This window comes from Pinus tabuliformis, chromosome 2_1 (genome assembly GCF_031772625.1).
Source record: "Pinus tabuliformis cultivar Carrire ecotype Pingquan chromosome 2_1, CPIR1, whole genome shotgun sequence".
NCBI classification, from domain to species: Eukaryota; Viridiplantae; Streptophyta; class Pinopsida; order Pinales; family Pinaceae; genus Pinus; species Pinus tabuliformis.
The window spans coordinates 365002852-365028162 of record NC_142299.1 but is presented as its reverse complement, the minus strand read 5'-3'; the positions used below and the strand labels follow the sequence as shown (position 1 = coordinate 365028162).

General features: G+C 39.0%; 1 protein-coding gene across 1 annotated transcript in view; it reads left to right on the top strand.

Moving 5' to 3' along the window:
- The window catches only part of LOC149200381 (vacuolar protein sorting-associated protein 20 homolog 2-like), a 72156-nt gene extending 50145 nt beyond the window's left edge, over positions 1–22011 (top strand). Inside the window, exons 5-7 of the mRNA XM_089400931.1 lie at positions 9405–9488; positions 21059–21278; positions 21466–22011. Of these exons, the coding sequence (XP_089257057.1) occupies positions 9405–9488; positions 21059–21278; positions 21466–21491 (330 nt within the window). The 3' untranslated portion in view covers positions 21492–22011. The remainder of the gene's footprint in view (positions 1–9404; positions 9489–21058; positions 21279–21465) is intronic.
- The last annotated feature ends 3300 nt before the right edge of the window (positions 22012–25311 follow it).

Here is a 25311-nt window from a genome sequence, read left to right as displayed (position 1 = left end):
ATATCGGATCCTCCATACACCTGCTACCTCTACTACACAGAGTAATATATATGTTAGCCACCATAATATTTCCAGTCTTCATTCTTCCCGACCACACCAGTCTATCACATTGTTCCTCCCGGCATATACCTAGTGCTTTTAAGTCGGTGCTAATTTGCATCCATTCCAAAGCCAGATTTCCGACCATCCCCAGTTCTTGTGGTGTTTTCCATATGGGGGATCTTTCCCGACATGAATTAATAAGTTGGTTCTAGAAATATATGCCTTTTCCATATAAAAAAGAAAGTAAGAATTCAGATATACAGCAACCCCTGCCTGCACCTAGAATTTGATCCACCCTAATGATGATAGAGTGACTAGAACCCATATTCCACACCAGGTGTTGAATAAAATATTTTGCAACCTTTTGCAAACTGCGCCATATGGCCGATCCACATGAAATACCAATACTGTGCTTGCGGAACCAATATAGAAAATCCTGGTCTTTCATATATTTTTGTCTGATCACCTTGCTCCATATGCCGCACCCAAAGATAGCTTGCCATAAGGATTTCCTCAGCAGCAAAACTCCAAATGTTTTAAGGTCCATAATATCACAACCCCCCATTCTTTTTGAGTAAGCAATATGAGACAATTTGATTAGGTGGAATTTATTTTGTCCATTGCATCCAACCCAAATAAAATTAGCAATAATACGATTAATGCTATTAATGATTGCCATAGGAATGTGAAATAAGTGTGCCAAATATACCCCTAGTTGGGTAAGAACAACCTGCGTGAGGATCACGCGTCCACCCAGATACAAGTAGCGGAATTCCCATCTAGAAACTCGTTTGAAAAACCGGTCAACCAACCATTGCCAATCAGTGTTTCTATAGCAATTTGGTTTTATGTGATAACCAAGATACTGCATACCATTTTGCATCGATTCCGCCTCAATACCAAGCAGATTTTTAATATAGTCAATGACTTACATATCTCCCTAATCGTGATATACTATAGATTTGTGAAAATTCATATTCAAGCCAGTTGCTAGAGCAAATTTTTTAAATATATGGAAAAGATTCAGCCATGAGAGACGATTTAGCATACCCATGATGAGCACATCATCAACAAAAAAACCATGTGAAATTTTGATATTGTTCCCCATTACCAGTGCAAGAAATTGATCATGTTCTATTGCTTTTTTGAATCGCAAATTCAAGACGTCGATAGCCAGGATGAACAGGAGAGGAGAGAGTGAGCAACCTTGTCTCAGTCCCTGTCCAACCTTGAAAAAGCGAGTAGGGTATCCATTGATAATCATTGCATAATTTATATTTAATACACAGGCCATGACCCAATTCACGCATCTGGGTTGCAACCCAATTTTGTGCAGGACCAGTCGAAGATAGCCCCAATCTAAACAGTCATACGCCTTCTGAAGATCCACCTTCATAATGGCAACATTTATGTGCTTTGTATGTATCGAATGCATACATTCTTGAGCAATGGCAATGACATCATGAATTTTGCCGATCCTGTAAAAAACCATATTGCTCAGGTGATATAAATTTAGACAGTATGTTCTGCATCTGACTGGCTATGGCTTTGGAAATGATCTTATAAATAAGATTACATAGTGAAATGGGCTTGTAGTCATTGAAAGACGTAGATGGGCACCGCTTAGGGATGAGAGCTATATATGTAGAATTTATGTGCGGATGGATTTTCCCCGTGATCCTTGACTCCTCCACCATATTCAGAAGGTCACTTTTAAATATATCAAAAAAGTGAGTAAAAAATTCAGCTGACCACCCATCTGGGCTCAGGCTTTTATCCCTCTTGAATGCTTTTAACATCTCCAGTAGCTCCTCTTCCGTGGCTTCCTTGTAAAGGTTTTCATTATCATCGGTGTCAAACATAGTAGGATACAATTATACAACCCATAAAATAGCTCCCGTGTCAACCTTCGCCTTTCGTTCATATGCATTTTGGAAGCGTGCTACAACGACCCTACTTATCTCCTCTTGTGGCTGAAAGCATGTACCATCGACATCATATATTTCCCAAATGGAATTAATATTGCGCCTATGATTTGCATAGCGATGGAAGAACTTCGTGTTTTTGTCTCCTTCTTTTATCCATATTGCCCTGCTCTTCAGGCGCCATGTGGATTCATTTGCTGTTAAAATTCCCTTCTTCTTGTGCTCTAACTCATGTATACAGGTCTTGATATCATCAGGAAGAACATGAGAAATCATCCAGGGCAGTAACGAGTCCAGTTCTTGTTGAATATCCCTCAGATCCTTTTGCTGTTCCCTAGCCTTATTTTTTTTCCATGCTTTAACTTCCCTTCGAAGGATGCCCAACTTTTCCAGAATATGTTCCATGGGGGAAGCCCACATTATATGAGCCCGAGTCCATATCTTATGAACAAAAGCATTAAAATCCTGGTCTTCTAGGTCGAAAAGTCTGACCGGGACAGATAGATCCAGGTAAGTCTGATTTCTCAGAGGAAAAAGGGATGACGGGATGCTGACGGGAGAGGTGCCATATCTCAAGGATCCATGAACCGAAACGCAGAGGATGGAACCATGATGTGTATCTGAATATTTTCGTGGAACTTTTCCCTGATAAAATACAACACCTTGATGTGGCTTCTTCAGCGCCCCCATACAATTCCAACCATTGGATCTACCACCCATGCGCCGTGGACAATTTGCCAAGATGTGCCCAGTGTGATGGCAAAGGGAACAACGAAATGGAACCCCCCAATAATCCAACCTTTGTCTTAGATTAGTCTCCCTTAGTGGAGCGCTATATGATCCGGAAAGCCGCCTCTATATTCTTTCTCAATAAGAATCCATGCAACTCGTTTATCAGGGGCCCCGAGGCACCGAGGATCCACATACACAAATTTCCCAATAGCGTTGCCAATATCCTCCAAAGCCTGCTTCATCCATAGCTCGATGGGCAGACCGGGCAACTTCACCCAAATTAACTTATTCTATGGGGTGTTGTTAAGGGAATTGAAGCCAATAAACCAAGAGTGGAGTTCCAGAAAACTGCGTCCATCAATCCACAGGATAGCTTTAATCTTCTGTAGGTCTTCTTGGCTAAGGAAGTGGAAGCTATACCAGCCCCGAAGCAACCTCACAATCATTGGCATGTAACCCAGGATAGACTTCCACTTCTGTTCTACCCATATTCTCATGTTTGAATCACACCTTTCTGAGAAATGCCAACGACCAACAAGGGCGCGTTTTTGCAGACTGGTAATTTGGTCATTTAACTTCACAATGTCAAAAACCAGGGCGGGTGGCGGGGACGTTGTTCTAATAGATCGAATGCGATGCCTAGATCACCGTTCATTCCTTGCATGCGTGCAACCCTGCGAATCTAGGGACGCATGGTCACCATCTGGCACAGATACATCCCCTAGAATATTGTGCCAGTGATCTAGTGATTGAGTGCCACATCGATGCTCGCCCCCATAAACATTTTGCTTGTGTGACTCAGCCTCCATGGTGGCCGTAATGAAGGCCTCCTGGGCCGATGTGTCCGATTTCTATGACATCCATACCACCTAACCCAAAAAGCCACGACAGGTTGCCAAATGTGTGGAATTAATTCACATGTCATGAGATGAAGACAGCTAGTAGACGAGCGCAATAAAGAGTAATAATACTGATTACCCTCCCAAGTGCAATGCTGACATACAACACAAGCTTCAAGGCATTCACACGATCATGGAATAATGCCACTTAAGGAGACGTCGACAAAACATCTCCCAAAACAGGATAAAAAGGGATATGTCAGATTGGGGAGGTTGCCGAGGAGCCCTACATAACATGAAAGGCTGATCCGAATCACTGCAGGTAAGTTGTGGCATGCGTCAAAATCTATGAGAGGATATATGACCACCTACCACCCTGGCAATTTCGAAAATTCCGAGAAGACACCGGAAAACGATGCCGGAAAACTCAGGCATACCAAAGCCGACTATCAGAGGCAGCAATGGAAGTAGTAACCAGAGAGCCCAAATCATCTACTCAGGAAATAAAAGAGCTAGTCTCCGACACAGCAACAAAGACAGTAGCAGCCCTTACATGTCAACCATGTATCACCCAAACGGAAACCAAATAGTTTGCATGGCCTGGAGATATAAAAAAATTTAAAACACTTTAGACAGAGCAGATGCAAACAAGAAGTAAACAGACAGGATTGCCCCTCAAGTGATTCAGGCAAGCAATAGCATAAGAAAGACTCAAAACCAGAATGCTTGTGAGCGCCTAGGTGCGGGTGAAAAATGAGCATTGTAAATACGATATAGGATAAAGATGGAGATGGCAAATAACAACAGGATATACAGAGCCTAATAAACATATCCAAGTAACAATGTTGTTTATCCAAGCAATATTTATGGCGTCTTAAATCCTAGAACATCACTAATTCAGATACATCCTCACATAAATGACACACATAGCCATGTGAAATCAAACCTGGTCACATTAAACTGCTGAGGAACTGGTACAGTCATGACAGTCCAGCATCTCCATCTCCAGCAGCGCCCCACACGACTTTCAAACTATGGAAACCTGATCTGGGCTCCGAGAACCAGACATCACTGCTGCGACTTCAGAACCATCAAAGTCACTATCCAGTTCTGTGAATTCTGTATGTCTTAATGGTGTTAGCAATTCAGTGAATTTTGTACGACTTTTCGTTGCCAATCCCATATGACTATTATTGATGTAATTTTTGTGCAATCCACCTGTTGAAAATGCATTGCCATACTTGTGTTGTACCCCACCATGGACCTCACCATTATGGTTGCTAAAGAACAAAAGGTCAAAGAAATAAGATGTTTTATGGTTTCAATTCAAATACATGAATTGGAACTACAAATAGGACTCTATACTCTTACATTTGAAGAAATGGATATGATGCTAGGCGCAGAACATGACTCTATGCTCTTACATTCAAAGAAACGAATATGTTGCTAGGTGTGAAATGGTTGATGCAGATGGGAAATTATACCACTAACCTTTAAGAACAATTCATGGAGTTTAATTGGCAAGGTCAACATTATAAATTATATGGTGTTGAAGGTTCTATTCTTAAGATGAATCAGTTACAATTAAAAGAAGGGACACAAAACACAATCAAACATGCAACAACAAAAACAAGGAAAATAATTTTCCAGAGAGCATAATTCTTTCATGTTAAACGATCAGGTCAAAGGACTTCAGACTATGATGCAAACGAGACAAAGGAACCTCACTCAAAGCACAGATGAATTCAAATCCCTAAAAATAGATATGCTTCATAGCACCACAGAAATGTGCTCAGCTAGAAAGAATCCTATTTGCTATGCTTTGAGGACAAATCATTCCTTAAGAGGGTGGCGACAACTTAAATAATAGGCACCTCGGTCAAATAGCCTTCCTCAGGGCCAAGAAGGAGAATTCTATCCGAAAGGTTCCTAAAGATCATATCATGGGTGTGAACCTTCCTTACATCCAAGGGACCACGGACAGGATTGCGAGGATTCTGAGGAAGTATGATGTTCCCGCTACTTTTAGACCTCTCAATACTATTCGTGGCTCCCTCAGGTCTGTGAAAGACCCGATTGACCCTAAGGACATGAAGGGCGTCTATGTCATTCCCTGTTCCTGTGGGACCCCTTATATTGGTGAGACGGGTCGCTCTATCAATCAGCGGATTAGCGAGCATTCGGCTGACTTAAGACATGGTAGGACCAAGTCCTCGGCCCTGGCTGAGCATGCAGGGAAGACTATGCATCATGTATGTATAGAGGAGGCTCAAGTCATTGCCAAAATTGCGCAGTTTCACCATCGCAAATTTAGAGAGGCCCTGGAGATTGAAAAAAGACTGAACAATCTAAATAGGGATGATGGATGGAAGATTAGCAGTTGCTGGGTCCCAGCCTTGTCTTCCTAGCCTCCTCATTCCCCTTTTGTTAGGTCTTGGGGTTTCTGTCTTCCCCCTCCCTTATTTAATTTTTCTTTTGGCGGGTTTGTCCTAATATTATGGAGTGTCGGGGTCTTTATTTGTTATGGATTAAATTTGGGCTAATTACTGTATTAACCTAATCCTGTTTGTGATACTATTGTGCATATTATAATTAGATTTGATTTTTTCAGAATTCATTATTTATTCTTTATAATTTGAGTTTCCCTTTCGCTTAAAACCTTAAAAATAATATTATATTTCCTAATGATATAGTTATCTTTAATATTTTTAGTGGAATAAACAAATATGGAATAATATTGATTAGTAATAAATATATATTATTTGGCCATTAGGTTTATAGAAATAGTATGATTTACCAATAATATTAGTTACCCTATTATTAATATACATATCAACCCTAAATTATGGTATTTACCTTATAAGTATTATTATATTTACCTATTGACTTAGTTAACTTTAATATTTTTAATTTTATTGGAATAAATAAATATTGAATTATTTTTGATTATTTGACCATTAGGTTTAAAGGTTGAATTATGATATACTTATAATATTAGTTACACTTTAACAACCCTAAATTATGTTATTTACCTAATGTAACTAAATTCTAGGAATAATAATGATTTAAAAATTTGTGTGGAATTATAAATTTAGATTATTTTATACATCTTATTATTTTAATTTCATATGGACCATTATACCTAAATAATAAGAATGATCCATCTTACCAATGGACCTTTAAATAATTATTACCCAATGTAACTATATTCTAAGATTAATAGAGAATTATTACCATTTAAACAATATTGAAATAATAAATATAGATTAATTTAATTAATGTGAATGACCATTATTATTAAATATTAGATATGGATATGAATTTTCGTAAATAATAATAATATATCTATTTATTTCTAAATTAACAAATGAATTCCTTTTTTACCTATTTTAGCTATTTCTAGGAATATTAATTAACTAATTTAGTGATTTGACCAAGATTATTAGGTCAAAATTAGCCGTTGGCATTATAACCGTTGGAATCTCTGCACACTCTATTTAATCAAGCTAAGCCAGATTGGTCTTCAACTTGTCCTGACGATGAACCACATTGGTTGGTTCGAAACGCGTCGACACAAGATTGGTTATGTGATTTTGCCGAAGATTTTCTAAACAAACTTAAATAATAATAATAATAATAATATAATTAAATTCATTGAAAGGTCGAAGGGCACATACTTTCTCTGAGATATTTGCACTGGTTTTTGGAAACTGTGCCCATTTACCCTTTTCATGTGATATCACTGAAATAATGTTAAGATGTGACTGAACTGTTTACACTCTCAAAAGGGTTTTTCTGGCTTTTGATAAGAATGAACATTTTTGGTTGCTTCTGAGATGATTATCTTTGGTTACTTTCTGTGTGGCATACTTTAAATTTTTGTTATAGATTATCTTCATTGATGTTCAGAGTGGCTAGGTGTTTATTTGTTAAAATTGGCAACTAGGGCCAAACTCCATATGGGTCACTTTATTTATGACAGCTGATATTTTTCTTAGATTCCTCTCTCCGAGAGGTGTAGGATTGATCTAAAGATCATCCGATTTCGACATGTAAAAATAAAGATATGAATTTATTTGTATTATTGACAAATTGTCAAGGTCGGCCAGCAATCAAAACAGACACTCTTACCCCCAGTTCATCCTCAACGTTGCATAGGAAAGGAGGAGACCTTGATTCCGACATGTAAAAATGAAGATATGAATTTATTTGTATTATTGAAAAATTGTCAAGGTCGGCCAGCAATCAAAACAGACACTCTTACCCCTAGTTCATCCTCAACATTGCATATACAAGGAGGAGACCTGAAGTCATTATTTCATCATCTCATGATCTCTCTCTCCACTTGTTTGGGTATGTCCTCTCCAAAGGAGGACTAGGTGGAAAGAAGGATATCAAGCCCTAGCCGCAGCAAAGAAAGGAGTCTTGGACAGCGTGGAAGAAGGCAAAAAGGTCAGCGCACTTCTGTGAATGGGCTGCAGGAGCTGCAGAGATAGCATGACACATTTGAAGGGTTATTTTTGCTTGTGTTAAGGGTTGTTCTTTGGCTGGGTTTGCTGGACAGAATTGGAGCTAAACCGCAGTAAGAAGAAGACCTAAAAGACAGCCCTTGGTGCAGCCTAAGGGACAATGTGGTTTCTTTGTTTGCTGTAGATGACAGCGTGGAAGAGAAAGGACTATCTTAAGGTGTAACCAGGACTGTCTTAAGTGCGGATTAGGGCCATCATGAAGTATTGTCTAGGCCGAGAAAAATGGAAGAACAAACACAGTTGTTGAGGGCACTTGTGTGGGTCTGTTGTGGAGACAAAAGCTACAGCAAGTTGCTGAGCTAGGCTGCAGGCCATAGCCAGCAACTTGAGGTTGTTCTAGGTGCTACGTTGAGGGTTATACAGCCAGCAAGGAGAAGCGTGGTGATGCCTGTGATGCAGCGAAGGAAGGAGGGTCTTGTGGAAGGAAAGCCGCAGTCCTTTAGGTGACTGTTGGAGCAGTTTTTAGGGCTGACTTATTTCTGATAAGTATGCCCTAACTAGTATTCAGAATTGCAGCCCTTGGTGCCAGAATTGCAATTTCATTGTGTCATCTACATGGTTAAGATCTTTGATGTCCGATCTCCTATTTTGGCAAGTCAGTATTGACTTCAAATCATTGTACTCTATCTCTCTCTCTCTGCTGAACTATTGAAAAATATATATATATATATAAGAAGAATTGTTCAAGGGGTTCCCCTCATTGGGGGTTGTCCCTGGCTGGTGCCACATCTTGTGTCCTCTTGTCTTGGCTTGCCCTCTACTGTTTATGTTTATGTTCTCTCTGCATTTTACTATCATGTTGATGTGATTGCTAATCTGGCTACGTATATTGGGTTAATAGAGAATTTGAAGTAAAATCGCTCTAAAGCATAGAACATACCATTGTTTTCTAAATTTAACATTATTTCCTTTGTGTTAACTATGGTATTTTCTCTTGAAGTTCATGGCTTTGGTTATGGAATATCTTCCATTATGACCACAGGCTCTACCATTAAGGGAATTTCCAATTTGCATTCTCTTAACTAAAATAAGTGAGCAGATGATCTGATGCAGTTAATTATTCAGTAAATACTATATAGAACTAGATGCTCTAGGTTGAAAATGCCTGGCATCAAAAACTTTGGACTTGGAATCATTGTTTACCTGGATTTCCTTGACTCATTGTTTGGTCCTTTTATAAACTATCCTCATTCACCATTAATTCTACTGCATTTGATTCCTGTTGGTAACTTGGATTTTAATTTTTATTCATTCTATCTTTCATGCTTTGAGCAGAGATGGCATGAGGTACACTAAAGTTTGTTCATGACGTAGTGGTATTGGTTATCCATCTGCAGGAGATTCATGCCATATTGGGAGAACACCTTTCTGCAGAAGATGAAGAGGAAGTATTGGCTGAATTTGAGAACTTGGAGTCAGAGGTATGTGTTGAGGTGCCTTGAATTTTCATATACAAGATTTTTCTTTTCTTTATGAAAGTAGACTGATTACCTCTTTCTGCTTCCAGCATAACCTAATGATGGACACCTGTGAAACCGTAGTGTCACAGAGTGAAAACCATCAAATCTTTTTCTGATAGTTAAATAGATGTGTGGGCATAATCTATAGCTTGCTATTTATACTAACTAGATTCCTATTTTAAATTTCCTCCGATTTATTTATCTCAGTAATTATGTAAAACCTAGAAAATAAATTTCTTGACAAATACTCAGAACTGGTGTAAAATAAATACGCTGATAATTAACCCAGTAAATAATTTGCAGCAGAAATAAAACCGAGAAACAAGTGACGGTAACAGCAGAGATTCATTCAACAGAAATTGTCCATCACTTTTAATAAATCAAGGGAATTATGTGTCAGACGCCAGAAGAAATACACAGAGAAATTACAGCTGATAGGAAACCTATAGCTCGGCCTCCCTGAGAAATTTGGCCTCAGAAAAAACACCCCTGTTCTGGAGAAAATTGCTGCAGTGAAAACTCAGCTTCCTGGACCTGTTCTCTGCCTGTACGGCCTCCTGCTCACACTGCATGTGTGACGCGGCCTGCTAAATCTGCGCATTTGAGTACACAGCCTGCTGAAGCCCCACGTGTGAGCCCTGTGTGAACCACAGCTTCCTTCGCTTCTTCTTCTTGCTGTCTCGGCCTCCTCTCTTCCTCCAATTTGTCCCTCCGAATTCCTTCTGAATTCTCCTCAGCAATCTCTCTGAATCTCCTCAGTCAAATTGAGCCTCCTTACTTGGCAAATCACTTGTCCAAGAGCTCAACAATGCTTGTTTTTTAACCTCTTCCTTCAGCTCAATTTATAACTTCGTTAGGCCTAGATCGACGGCTGAGATTATATCGTCAATGTTAATAATAATAAAAAGTTACCAAAATAAAGTAACTTACCTTTTATTAAACTTAGGCCTGCTTTTCCTAAAAGTAAGAAAGAAGTCGTAAATAGCTTGTGTATCTCATGCAAGCCACTAAAAGAGACAAGTGAAGGTCTTCCAGGTAGAACACCAGGCTAGAAGGCCTTCCGCAGCTACAGAATTCAATATCCTGTAGGAGATCATAGTGAAAACCTGCAGGCAAATTACACCGTATATCATTTTCTATGCCAAACAATATGAAAGACCAGTGGGCAAGGCAAATTTCCAAGTCTTTAGGGATGAGATCTATTTGTAAGATCACCAAACAGAAGGAAAAAACTTATAATTGAGTGGACTCGTCTTAAATGAAATTATGATATACCCAAAAGTTAAAACATATAGGTGGACCCAAAACTCAGTTTTGGGTAGATTGGGCAACAACAAGACTGCTTGGGTTTTCTTTTGCAAGCTTTCTTTAACTGAACTGTTGAGTTGTTAAAAGTTATCAAATGAGAAGAAGATGAACAAGAAAACATTGTAAAGTTTGTGGAGATTATATACTAAACCCATGAGTAGGTACTTGCTATTGATATGTTGAAAGTATTGTAAGCTTCATTTTCTGTCACTATGGATCATGTATTGTTCATTTATTATATTTAGGTTTGTTAAGGCTGATCTGGTCAAAGTAGGCTCCATCTTGGGCAAAACACCTTACCCTATGAGCTGTGTATCTACACACCAACTCTGTAATATTCATTCAAGTGGATTCTTTTCCATCATTAATATAAGTGTTATGCCTAAGGACGCTATCAAATGTTGCACTCTCTTGTGCTTGGGTTATTTTTCTTTAGTACACTTATGCTTGGGTTTATTTTTTTTATCTCTTGGGTTTTGTTTGCCCTAGTGCTATTTATTCTCCTTATTACAGAATTGGAGTTTTGCTGATTGGGTTCCCTGTCTCTCTTATGAATTTCAATTGTCAATATGGTATCAGAATAGATGCAAACCTTCCTTGTCAAGTTTCCTTGACCCCAGCAACCTGCCCAACTACCTGGCATATTTCCTTGCTGTAAAATATTTATTATGCAGATCTACTAAATAAAAGCATGGGTGGGAGTGTAACACGTAAATAAAATAAATAGCATAAGCAAATTAAATCACACACCAATCTCATACATGCACGCAGATTTTCTATCATTCAAATCAATTCTTCATTTAAATAACTTCAGAACTTACAAGGTCTCCCTTCTTGGGATAATGGCCCACTGAGGTAAAATACTACAACAACAAACCTGGTTTTTGATCCAGTTGATCAAACCCTTTGGTTGATGTAGATCCTTCCCTTGCTGCCCATTGCATTCTTCCCTAAATCCTAGACACTTGAATGGAAGTCCTTCACCTAATCATTGGGATCTCACCTTATTGTGTCTTGTGTTCAAGATGCGTCTTCTCCCTTAACCTACCCTCCTTTTTATAAGTTTGAGTTATTAATTAAATCCACATCCCTAGTCTCAAAGTGATTGGTGGTTGAGATTAGATCTCAATATCATTTCAGATCAACAGTTGAGATTCATCTAATTCACCAATGCAAATAACTTTTGCATTTCATTGGATTAACTCACTTTATCTTATAAAAGTCAATTACTTTAATTATTAAAGCAATTGCTAAGGTTAAGGGTTAATTAGGCAACTTCCACACGCCTAGACACTTAGGTATGTGCGGAAGTACCTACTCGAGCTACTAACATTAACACTCCCTCTTAGCAAGGAAGGTATTTCTTGAAGAGCCATGTGGAATTGGCCCTCTCTCCATCCTTGGCACAATGTCCCATGCATCATCCTTCACCATGACTTTCTTCCAAAGCTTGTGGCCTATTGCCTTTTCGATGACGTGACTCATCAGTGTCATATAATCTGGAAAAAAAAAATTGAGGCTTGCTCTTGAGCCTCCTCAATGTTTGCTCAAACCACCTAGGTCTTTACTGTCTTTTGACAGAATTGGAAGGAGCTATTGACTCCTCCCCACCTGAAGGTTGACTCCTTGATTTGGAAGACTCTACACACTGCTCTACCTTTGGAGCCTCTTGCTTCTCCTCCACTATCATTGCTGGTGGAAAAGAGTGCGACTTACTAGATGCCAATTTCTCCTTGAACTTAACATCCTTGCTCACAATTGTCTTCATATATTGGTATGAAGATCTTGTAAGTTTTTGAGGTTTTTCTATACCCAAGAAATATGCCCTTCTGTCCTAAAGGTTCCAACTTTGTCCTTCGCAGGAACATGGATGCAAACTGGACAACCAAAGATCTTCAAGTGTCCCATCTTTGGCATCACCCTTGTGAATGTCTCCTCTAGAGTCTTATCCCCCAATATCCTAAAAGGACTCTTGTTCTGCACATACAATGCAATGTTACACACCTCTACCCAAAGGAACATAGGCAACTCTTGGTCATGTATCATTGCCTTGGCAGAATTGATGATCGACTAGTTCTTTCTCTTCGCAACCCAATTTTGCTAAGGGTTGTACAAGATTGTAATCTCCTTGTTGATCCCTACCTCCTTGTAGGAATCCTTGAAGTCATTGGAGGTGTACTCTCCCCCATTGTCTGACCTTAAGACTTTGATCTTCTTTCCTATTTGGTCCTCCACCTGGGCCTTGAACTCCTAGAACCGACTGAAGACCTCATCCTTGGTTTTCATGAAGAAGATCCAAGTTTTTCCTGGAATAGTCATCAATGAACATGACATAGTACTGTGCTCCCTATATTGATGCCATTGGCATCACCCCACATACATCTAAGTGAATAAGATCCAAGATCCTCTTGGACCTACTCTTGCTGCTTGGAAAAACAACCTTGGCATTCTTGCCAAGTGCAGACCCTCTGCGCATGCTTTGCTGCTTAATACTAAAATCTCAGAGACCTGTGATAATCTTCCTCAAAATTGGCAATACTTTCTAGTGCAAGTGTTCCACCCTCTTGTACCATAGCTCGCATAAGTTCTCACTGTCATGTACCATTGCCTGAACAAGTTTTCCTGTCACCTTGTATAAGTTTCTCTCTCTAACCTTGATAGCCACTACTATGTCTGGGATAGGCTCCTCTAGATGAATGAGCATCTGCCCATTCCTGAACATGAATACATATCCTCTATCCTCAATTGTTGAGACTTAGAGCAAGTTTTTCTTCAGTCTCGGTACAAATAGCATGTCCTTGGCTTCCAACATCCCTTCTAATTCTAGTTGCAACTTAATGGTTCCAACCCCCTTTAGTGCATTCTTGGCATCATTACCAAGATCCATAATTAAATCTGAGTCAGTCTTTGTTAGACTCCTAAATATCTCCTGTGCCTCTGTCATATGATGTGATGCACCACTATCCAAGTGCCAAGCACTCCCTATGATGGTGCTAGCAAATTGACAAGAGACAAATGAGGAGGCCTTGAACTTCGCTGCAAACTCATCAATTTGTACCTCTGTTGATGTTGTTGTTTGTTGTGACTTTCCCTTCCCCTTCTTCTCCAAACATTGTGATGCATAGTGCCCATTCTTGTGGCAAATGAAGCACTTGAGCTTTGCTCAAATCCTTTTTCTCCCCTGGATGAGAGGTTCCCTCCTCACTGTTACCTTAGAACTCTTCCCTTTTCCCTTCTTGGGCATACTAACTAGGGCCAAGTTCTCTTCTCCATCTCCCTACTTGCCGGCTTTAGACTCCTCTTGGGTCTCTTATTGGATGCAGTCATCCCAAAGCCTTTCCCAATTATAAAGGTGCTCTCGAGCACAGATCCCCTTAACAAATGGTTCCCATGACTTGGAAAACCATTCAATGCCACATTTACAAGTTTTACATCATACACTTTCTCCCCAGTGGCTGCGTGCTAATCCCATGTTTGGGTGATCCTCATGAAGTAACTAGTAATGTTATCAGACCTTGACATCTAGATGGATCTGAGCTTGTTTCTCAAGATCATCTTCCTACTCATATTATCACTCAAGAACAAGTCCACCAGAGCTTTGAACATCTCCTCAGTTGACTCTTTTTGCCACGTGCAAGATCAAATGATCCTTTATGACATCCACGACAATACTCTGGGCCCTGATGTTCTTCATATGAGCCGCCTTATTCGCTGGATCTGTCAGTGTATGAACAACCTTTTACAAAAATTTCATAGGTCATATTCCTTCAACAACAAGGTGACCCTTGCGTTACAAGGCAGGAAGTTAGATGCTCCATCTAACCGAGGTCCTCGAATCTCAAACTAGTTGCTACATACCTAGATCTGATCATTTTTGTGCCTTGTGCTAAGTCCCTCTAGCACCCATAAGAAATGTTGCTAGTTTATAGATCTACAAGGTTCTTTAGTGGATCTTTGTCTCGGTCCTTTGAAAGACCCATGAAATTGCTTTTCTAGATCAATATGGTTTCCCCCTCTCCCTTTGAAGGATGACCTCCACCAATCACTATTGGTTGCATTGGTACTATCCTTCATACCTCTTGTCAACATTGCATATGGTTGTTGTCCTTTGAGTCCCTATTGTTGTACGGCTTTGGATGGTGATTGCTCTTGCTATCAATGACTTGTTGTATTATGTACAACTGTGTGACTTGCACTGTACAACTCCTTTTGCTGTACAACCTGACACCTATCTGTGGCTGCCAACAGTTCCCTGCTTCGGCAGTTCCTTTCTTTTTCATTGGTGGCCCCTCTTGGCTGCTTGACCATCAGCTCTCTGGTGCTGGCTCAGCAACTGTGTTCTGTCCCTGATGCCAACCCTTCTCTACTGTTGATAGACCTGTTGCAGTTGTCTCTTCTTGGAAGCTCCTTTTCCCTGTTGCTTGGAAGGTTCTTTAGTGGATCTTTGTCTCGGTCCTTTGAAAGACCCATGAAATTGCTTTTCTAGATCAATATGGTTTCCCCCTCTCCCTTTGAAGGATGACCTCCACCAATCACTATTGGTTGCATTGGTACTATCCTTCATACCTCTTGTCAACATTGCATATGGTTGTTGTCCTTTGAGTCCCTATTGTTGTACGGCTTTGGATGGTGATTGCTCTTGCTATCAATGACTTGTTGTATTATGTACAACTGTGTGACTTGCACTGTACAACTCCTTTTGCTGTACAACCTGACACCTATCTGTGGCTGCCAACAGTTCCCTGCTTCGGCAGTTCCTTTCTTTTTCATTGGTGGCCCCTCTTGGCTGCTTGACCATCAGCTCTCTGGTGCTGGCTCAGCAACTGTGTTCTGTCCCTGATGCCAACCCTTCTCTACTGTTGATAGACCTGTTGCAGTTGTCTCTTCTTGGAAGCTCCTTTTCCCTGTTGCAGATTGGTTGTTGGCCACTGTATTTTCACCCCTCTTGTGACGACTATGTGGAGGCTGCTGGCTGTGGCTCCCACTTTGTGTTGTCGACTTCCTCGCAGCTCTGCTGTACAACGATTGTCATACGACTTTTCCTTTCCGCAATATATGGAATTTTTGTGCTCTCATACAGTCGCAATGGCCCACTGCATGTATAGACCATATGGTTCCTTAGTATGTTTGACCTCCACACGCTTAGCCTTGTAGTGTACAATTCTTAGACACTGCTTCCACTCAGAGAAAGCGCTCTGATACCATGTTAAGTTTACTTAACCCCAGTAACCTGGCCAATTAATACCTAGCAGATTTCCTTGCAGTAAAATATTTGACACAGATCTACTAAATAAAAGTACGACTGGGATTTTAACACATATACAAAATAAACAGTGTAAGCAAATTAAATCACACATCAATCTCACACATGCACACAATGATTTTCTGCCTTTCAAATCAGTTCTTCATTCATAACTTCAGAACTTACAAGGGCTCCCTTCCCGGGAAAAACACATAGAACAGTAAACATGGAATTTTGTCCAAGTGATCAAACCCTTGATCTGTCCTTTGATTTGTTGGTTGATCTGAATCCTTCCCTTGCTGCTCTTTTCACTCTTGAACCTTGCACACTTGAATGGAAATCCTTTTCAAACCAATCACTGAGATTTCACCCTCACTGTGTGTTGTGCTCAAGATGTGTCTTCTCCTTTAGCCTAACCGAGATGTATCTTATAAGTTTGAGTTATTGATAGAATTCACAACCCTAATCTAAAAGTGATTGATGGTTGAGATTAGATCTCAACAGCACTTGATATTCATCTAATTTACTAATGCAGATAACCTTTGTATTTCATTAGATTAACTCACTCTATCTTATAAAAGTCAGTTACTTTAATTATTAAAGTAATTGCTAAGGTAAGGTTCAGTTAGGTGACTTCGCCTAGACACTTGGGTCTATGCGGAAGTACCTGCTCGAGCTACTAACGTCAACATCCGTTACTCAATTCGGTAGTAGATCCAAGGATTTTTGGCTACTGGCATTGCTTATGGTTTCTTTGTGACTGAAAGTAGGTTTTTTTGTTTATCATCACTTTTTCTGGGGTTTCCTATGGTTTAAATCCTCCTTCAAGGCTACTCTCTCTTTCCTAGCGTTTAAAATGACTTTAAATCTTCTTCAAGATCATTGCCTCTTTTTTAAGGATTTTCCAGGGCTTTTCCTAGAAGTGCATTGCTGTTTTTTTGGAAGAAGTTGGTACCTCTCTTTCTCTTGGGTCCATAAAGGCGAACCTTTTGAAGACTTAATGAAGGCTTATTTGTTGCTGTTGTTGAGCTTGTTGATTTATAGTGGATGTTCCCTATTAAATGGGTTTAATTATGATATTTGGGTGGATTAAATAACTATCCTTTGGAGTAATGGTTTGTTTATGTACCTAGAGAAGCCCCTCCTAATGTTCGAAGTAGTAGTCCATTAGTTTCGCATGACAAAATACTTCCACTTGCAATGTGATTGATGTTTAAGATGCAATCTTTGATGAATTTCCTATTCATGGTCCACTGAGATCTTTTTCACTTCTCACAAGTGATTCTCAAATCTCAACATGTTTCAATGTATCTTTCTTTTCTACATTATGATAACTCCTATAGTGGCTAGGTAGACAGAATGTTGATGATGAGGACCTTATTATGACTCGTTTGGATCCCATCTCGTAGAACTCTGTGGGCTTGCCCCACTACATTCAACAATTTCATTCTTGGGAACAACTTGTGCCAATTGTTGTACCCTTAGCATGCTAGTTTGCTAACATCTTACATAAAACCTTTGCTAGAGGATACCTCTTCCCATGTGGAATTGTATTGGTGAGGGAGCTATGGCGTTCAAGGGGATTATATGTAACTACTCATTTTGTTCAATATTGAGGAAAGTTGTGAATCTTATGATGTAATATCTTCTTTCCATTGCCTCTTGTTCAGATTAAGGGGGGATATTGAATATAGGAGTGTAATACAACCAAGCTCCTTTGTATTCATCATTCTTCTCGGTCTATCCCTATTCATCTTAATTGGGGGTGTTGAGAATGGTGTAAACTTCACTTAGTTATGACCAACCCTATACTATATCATTCATTATATAGGTTTGGTTAATGCCAACCTAGGCAATGTAGGCTCATAACCCCTCTTGGAGAGAACACTGCTCCCCTGGAGTTGTGTATATACAAACATTGCAATATTCATTAAAGTGGATTATTTTTCGTCATTAATAAAGTTTTATGCCCAACTATTTGGATGCCCTAGCTTTATTGATTTTATTTTGATTTAGTAGTGTTGAGGAAGATAATACAAGACTCCACTATATATACCCCTCCAATTTTATTTTCAGTTTTGTAAATACCTACTTGTTCAAAAGAAAGTTTTGTGCCCAAGGGCACCATCAAAGCGTTGTGCTCACTTGTGCTTGGTTTGTTTCTCTTCTAGTACACTGTTATTTCTCTTTGTAGTGCACTTATGCTTGGGTTATGTTATTTCTCTTTCTAGTGCCTTTATGCTTGGGTTTATGTTATTTATCTTTCTAGTGCCTTTATGCTTGGGTTTATTTTCTCTCGCTAGAATACTGTGGAGTGGGGGAGTGATCAAACCTAACTGAATCTTCAAAGCAATAAAAAACACACGTGTTGTTACTGCATTGAGCCTGCTGGGTGTCTGAGATCCGGGTATTGGGGCTTGAGGAGGCTGGTGCACTGGGGTGCTGAACTGAACAGGATGCAAGGGTGGGAGGGTGGCTTCAAGAATGGTGAAGGAAGGACCAGTGATCACTGGCTCTGATACCCAATTGAAATGAGTGGAAGATGCAAATATGATGCTAGAAATGGAACAAGAGAGGAATTCGGGATTTGGTGAAGAAAAACACAGTTTTAATTTGTGTTTGCTTCGTATTTATAATGGAGTGGGGGAATGATCAAAACTGACTGAATCTCCAGAGAAATAATAAAAAAAGATGCACACCGTTCAATAAAAAAGTCTTTTAGTTCCCTTTAGATCAGAGATCTCAGTCTTTGTGTTCAAGGTTTCCCTGGGCTGGAGATTTGTTGGCTGAGAAGCTGTGCTGGTGATGTTGCGTCCTTCTCCAATGCGTTGGTTGTAGGTGCACCCTCCATTGATGTGTTGTCCACGTCAAAACTGAAGAAACCACATGAATGAGAATGCTGTAGTGATGGATATCGTGATCCTGTAGGGTTCAGCTTGTGAGTTGTTGAAGACTTCAAGCCTAATTTTCAGGAACACTGCAACACCTAATTGCCAGGTCCTGACTCTCAAGGGATCACTAAGCCAAATTTGTTTAAGGGTGCAGCCACTGTTTTGTGGGAAGATTGCAACACATGCTTGTTGAATATTGAAAGGAGCACAGGTTGATGTTGCCAGAGGAAGAAAGAGATCAGCATGGAGGGTCTTGAGAATGCCAGTTAAGCCACTACCTTGAGGCTGCTGAACATGAGGTAAGCTGAACTGGCATAGGAGGTGAATATCACTAGCGTAGTCAAGGAGACAACAGTTCGTCAGTGTTTGATTTTTTGAAGAAAATAACGGCTCTTCAGATTTTCATCTAATTAGCCCCTTTCTCAGAAGCCTTTTTGGAGAGCCAGAAGTTAGCTAGTCAGAGGTTAAGACAGAGCTAGTAGGCAGCCAGAATTCTTAGGCCAAGTCATAAATGTAATAGCAGTGGTCATTGTTCAAAGCTTCCAACAGGAGTATATATCAAATCTTTGAGATGCGTGATGTGATGTTCAAAATATCGGTCTTCTGTGAATGAAATTTGATTTGAATATTATGGAATCTCTGTGCACTTCATCTTAGTTCATCAATATATCATAATCACTTAGGCCACTGGCTGAGCACTTGGAATAGAGAGTCCGTGGATCAAGAGACTATGAGCCAACTCGGTTGCTAGAGTCGAAAGCAAGAGGAGTGGATCATGTAAATTACCCATGCAAGTCTGTGACTTAAAGTCCCAGACTCGATTTGGCCTCCAAATCACTGCCCAAAGGCTATGAGACGTGGACACATGGATGCCAGTCCACAAAAAAATCAGTTTTGCATCATATTTGGCATCAGAGACGTCGTGAAAAACTGCAGGACTAAAAATAGCAGATCATTTGGTATCAGAGATGCGGCGGAAAACTGCAAGACTGAAGAGAGCAGATCATTTGGTATCAGAGACCATCTGTTGCTATTCTCATCCAGATCAATTTTGGTGTCTAAAGCAATCTAATTAATTTACGTTATCAGCTCCTTGTTCCAGGTTTTGAAGTTCTTATCAATTATACATTGTACTTATTTTCAAAATTTACTAATTGATAAGGTTTATTATTTTATTTGATCATAATGCTTTTTCTTAAGCAGAGCTGCATAACTCAGACTTGGGAATGGACCAGCCAGGGTTCAGACAACAGAATCATTGGCTTAGGAAAACCTCAGGAAAATTGACAAGGAGGTGAACAGTAAAGTAATATATAATTTTAGATGGAAACGAAGTCTTCAAGTGGAACTGTTCAAAAAGAGCTGCCAAAAGTTGCTTATAAATCAGAAATTTGCCCCTGGCAGCGGTGTTTTAAATAATCTGAGTTGGACTCACTCATTAATTAGTGAGTCCTGAAACACTGATCTTAGGTGGCTAAACTAACTTAGCTGGGTGTATTCTGCTTCCACATTGGGTTAATATGTACCCCACGAGCGTATTTGGAGACCGCAGTTGGTATGAAGAACTAAAAACACATTTAGGTTTCCAAATACAATCGTACACCTTCAGATTTTATTTGGATAAGACTTTATCCAGACTTGAAACATACCATACACAAGAACACACTTTGCTTGGGAAGTCATCGTATATACTGTAGACCTTGATGTTCTCCACGAGTAAAAATGCATCTAACAAAAAAACCGTTGTCTTTTTGGGGAAATTTATCTATTTCAGTAAAACATTAAAATGTTTACTGAAGAAATATAATTCCTATGGAACAAGCTATGGTCGGTTATCTATAACAATGGGGATTTGTCTTGCTATTTTCAGAAAAGTATATCGTGTTCGCCCTCATATTTTCTATAAGATAAATACCTCCGGTTTCCTTCGATCTGGTCTATTTCAAAAATCCCAATCCAATTGATTGTTTATGCCATCCCTTTCCGGAACTTCCTATGTACTCAGGTCTGCTACTACTGGAAATTAGTTAATTCAAAGTAGTCATTTCCTGGCCACACAAGCTTAATTGTTTTTCCCGTACTGTTCTCAGATATCTCTCCAGGATCTACCATCTGTTCCAAATATATCTGTAGAGCCAGAGATGAAAACTCCTATCCAGAATATAGCAGCAAAGCAGGCAATTAAGGAGCTGGCCGAGGCACCTCAACAGGAAACTACCAGAAGCAATGAGGAGGATGAAATATTGGATCTTCCCAGTGTCCCTACCTCGGCTCCAACCATTATTGCTTCTAGACGGGAGACCACGAAAGGTAACAATTTTATATTTGTCATACTAGTTATTACATATTTCATGCAAAAACACATACTAACACTTTGATGCTAATGTTTACACTTGTCTAGCAGTAGCCTACCTAGCAAGCGACTTTAAAATATACTGCGCTTGTTTCTTTTAATCTCACTGATCAATCATCTTATTTCCTTGTATTGACATTACAGAAACCGAGGAGCTTTTACCAGCTTAAGCAGCGATGCTCAACTGCCGTCTGATAATAGACGTGGCCTACATTTGATGAGTGTTGACACTCCGCATTGAGCGACAGTTAATAATCTTTTGGGGAATTATAAAATGATCAACTGTGTCAACTTGTTTTCTGGGGTGTATATTCTGAAGATTTACATATTATTTTGGGGATTGATATATATGATCATCATCATTAGTTGCGCTCAGTTTTCAGATATCCGGAGTGTATTTCTGAATATTTTCATTATAGAATCCTTTACGTACACAATAAACATTTTGATGTTTCCTACTAAACATGGTTGAGTGTATGGATGACTCATCACTTCCTCACCTCAAAGTAATGTGCTTTATGATTAGTATTACACAATGATTATTTATTACCTCTATTTAACGAGGAAAAAAAGATTGTGTTCCAGGAATAAGCTAACTGGAACTGATATATGTATTATCGGAGTTAATGCTCTCACTTTTTTAACTCGGAAAGTGCGCTTTGTGAGCAAGCACTGATATTTGTGGTTTTCCATTGCTCTTTGTTTCGCTTTCATGGTTTCCGCGGAATAACATACAGAAGTATGTAAGGCAGGTCATCTAGTGTTGTGATTTTTCATTTTCTTTGATTTATTTTCACGGTCTTCGTGCGTTAATATGTCATCTGTATGTAAGACAGGTCATATGGTATCAATAAACATCGAGACATTTTCTTTGTTTGCTTATGCAGAGATTATAGGGGAAAAACTTCTGTTGGCAAAACATATTATGAAGCGGCTTCAATCTCTTGGACCAATCTGAAGTTCGTTCTGTCCCTTTGGCCTGATATATAGAGGCCCTTTCTCGTAAAATAGGATAATAGATCTTATTATACACAAAATTGTGATGAATGTTGTATGTTAATTGAATGTACTGATAAAATAGCATAAACTATTTTGGACACAATCTATCAAGGAAATATCTCAACCCTACACCAATCTAAGATGGATCTAATTGGAGAGAATCTTAAATTAATTAGATCTAATCACCTTCTAGAAACTGGGAACAACTTCCCAACCTCTTTATGTAGAGATGTACTCTATCTAATAATGACCAATAGCCCTAACACTAATGTATGATCACACATAAGACAAGTTGCTGCTACATACACCAGCACTCCCCACTTAACAACTAATTGTTTTGATCTTCATTTGTTGAGACTTTCAGCATTTCTCATTTGCAGCAAATGCTTCACTATGACATAGAGAACTTCCTCAATACCAAAGTCCATATCTTGTGAGTTTTGGTACTATCATCTTGTACCTCGATCATGCAGGGATTATCAAACTATCAATGTCCATATAAAGGAACAACCATCAATCAAAATGCATGGGTACCTAACTGTTACAATCGTCGGTCTAGTAGGATGTCCCTCTATGTACATCATTCATTCAACTTCTTGAACTTCCCCCTAAATATAAAACTTCACCTCCTACAGTGTACAACCAATATGGTCCACTCGCGTTAAATGACTCTATAACAAAGTATACAATGAACAACATGGTTCATTCATAGAGCACCTCGCCAACACATGACCCACTCTATGAGTGTAAAGAACTCACTAACAAAGATTATTGCACTAAACTAGACAAATTATCCAAGTCATGGGTCGCATAACAAAGGGGTATGCATGCCTCTCTAGGTCTTACAACAATATGCCCTGTACATGTTACATACATAGATACATGTACATTACATACTCTATCCAATATAGATATTAGGTACAAACTCAAACTCTTATAGGACCAATACACAAATCAAAACATGACATATTGACTTGTTTACAAATGCAGAGTATGGATCACATCACAATATGGTCATGAGCCTATGTTATTCAACACACCACTCAATATTTTACCGTCATTTGTCCACAACCATCCAACCTTTCTTGTTGCCACATGACTTCCCTAAGCGTTGTCACATGCCTTGTAATAATTTCTCAGTTGCATCCAAAACAATGGTCCTTCACATTGCAAACTCGTACAATCAACATGCAATCAATGCTTGGTTTCTCAAGCGAGAACAATGCAACTTGCTTCCGCTTAGAACTAAGAAAGTGTTCACGCTGCTCCTTTCACTTAAATAATTGTTGTTTTGTACCAATTAGAAACCAATCCTACATTGATACCTCAAATCCAGTAGGAACTTGTTGTGCTCTAGGGCCTAACGTAAATATGACCATGTAATTTGAGTAATTGACCATCCTATGGACATACTTCCATCTATCGATATACATAGGTGCTATCGGCTAAACTTGACAATTATTAGTGAAATAGTCTAAATACAATGTGTATCCAACTTAATCTTACATTTTCTATGCTCACGCCAAAGTGGACTTAGAGTGCAACATTTAACACATAGTTCATGAAGCAAAACACATAGCTAGAACTCCCTTCCAGCGATAATACTTTTAAACAAGCTAATGAATGATGTTTATATCACAAAAATTGCAGCACTAACATGGTCTTCCTTCTCTAGAATCATGCATGTACTTGGCATTTTTACTTATATCTTTAACATCATTATTCAGTGTTTGTCTTAGACCTCGTACTTTCCTTAAGAGTCGCGAATTCTAACAAAATAACTCCTGTCATATTGAGGTCATGAAGCTCAATATGAGTGCTCGCTTCAGTGAATCCAAGACTTGTAAATTGCAAAGATTAAGAATACTTTTACCACCAAGCATGCATGAATAACCAATGATCTTTCAAATGTCTCTTTCTTGTGCATTTCATTCAACAACATAATACTCACCTTTGTGATGTCCTTGCATGTGTACTTGCATGTCCTCACAATGCATCTTGATATAGCTACATTTGCAACTATCTTGTGAACACATGTTTCCATTTACATGATTCATTGTTTTCTAGTAGGCTTTTGCAACTCACTGCCCATAGAAGAATCCTTTGGCTTCCCCTCCTCTGCACCCTCACCTTCAAAAGGTGTTTTCTTGGCCTTGTTAATACCAATCATATCCTTCATAACAACCTTATTAGAATCATTATACAAATAAGGTTGCAAGTTGGTTGTCGAGTGCATGGGATGATGCCAATTCCTTGGAATTCACACAGAGTTCTATACAAATAGACTCTTCTTTTGGCAACACCTTAGACTTGGAGATAAAGATGTGTGTTTGTTGTTCACTCAACCATGCCTTGTGGACACCATAATTGCTTGATATTGTTCTTTAAATGCCACAACAAATTTAACCTCAAATTAGGATGAGAGACATCAACATATTCACTCGAGCAAACATGCTCAACGAAAGTAACAAAAAACAATATATATTTATATTATTAATGAATTTATGATTACAATGCAAGAGACCCCTAACTTAAATGCAACCTTGGGTGCCTCTTGATGAATGGGCATGAACTTTGGTCATGCCTTTGCCTAATTAATTCCTAATTATAGATTGGTTAATTATACATAACAAGGCCTTCCTCTTCAAAAGATGCTTTGTCCTCAAAGCATACGTAACGATGGGCCTTGTTGACGAAACACTTTTGTCTCCCAAGAAGCTTCTGTTTTTGGTAAGTCCTTCCACTTGATCATGTATTCTTTGATTACTCGGGACCGCAACATCTTTTCCCGTGTAAAATATACATAAAATATTTATTTCCTTTAATGTATCTTATAGCTAATCTTACTTTAAACTTGATGCTATAACATTAAGAGCAATTGCTAATCTTACTTTAGATTTGAAGCTATAACATTTTATGAAACATTAAATCTCCAAACATTAACAAGATTCAAGATTATTTCACACTTTGCTTTAAAATGATTTCTGTTAC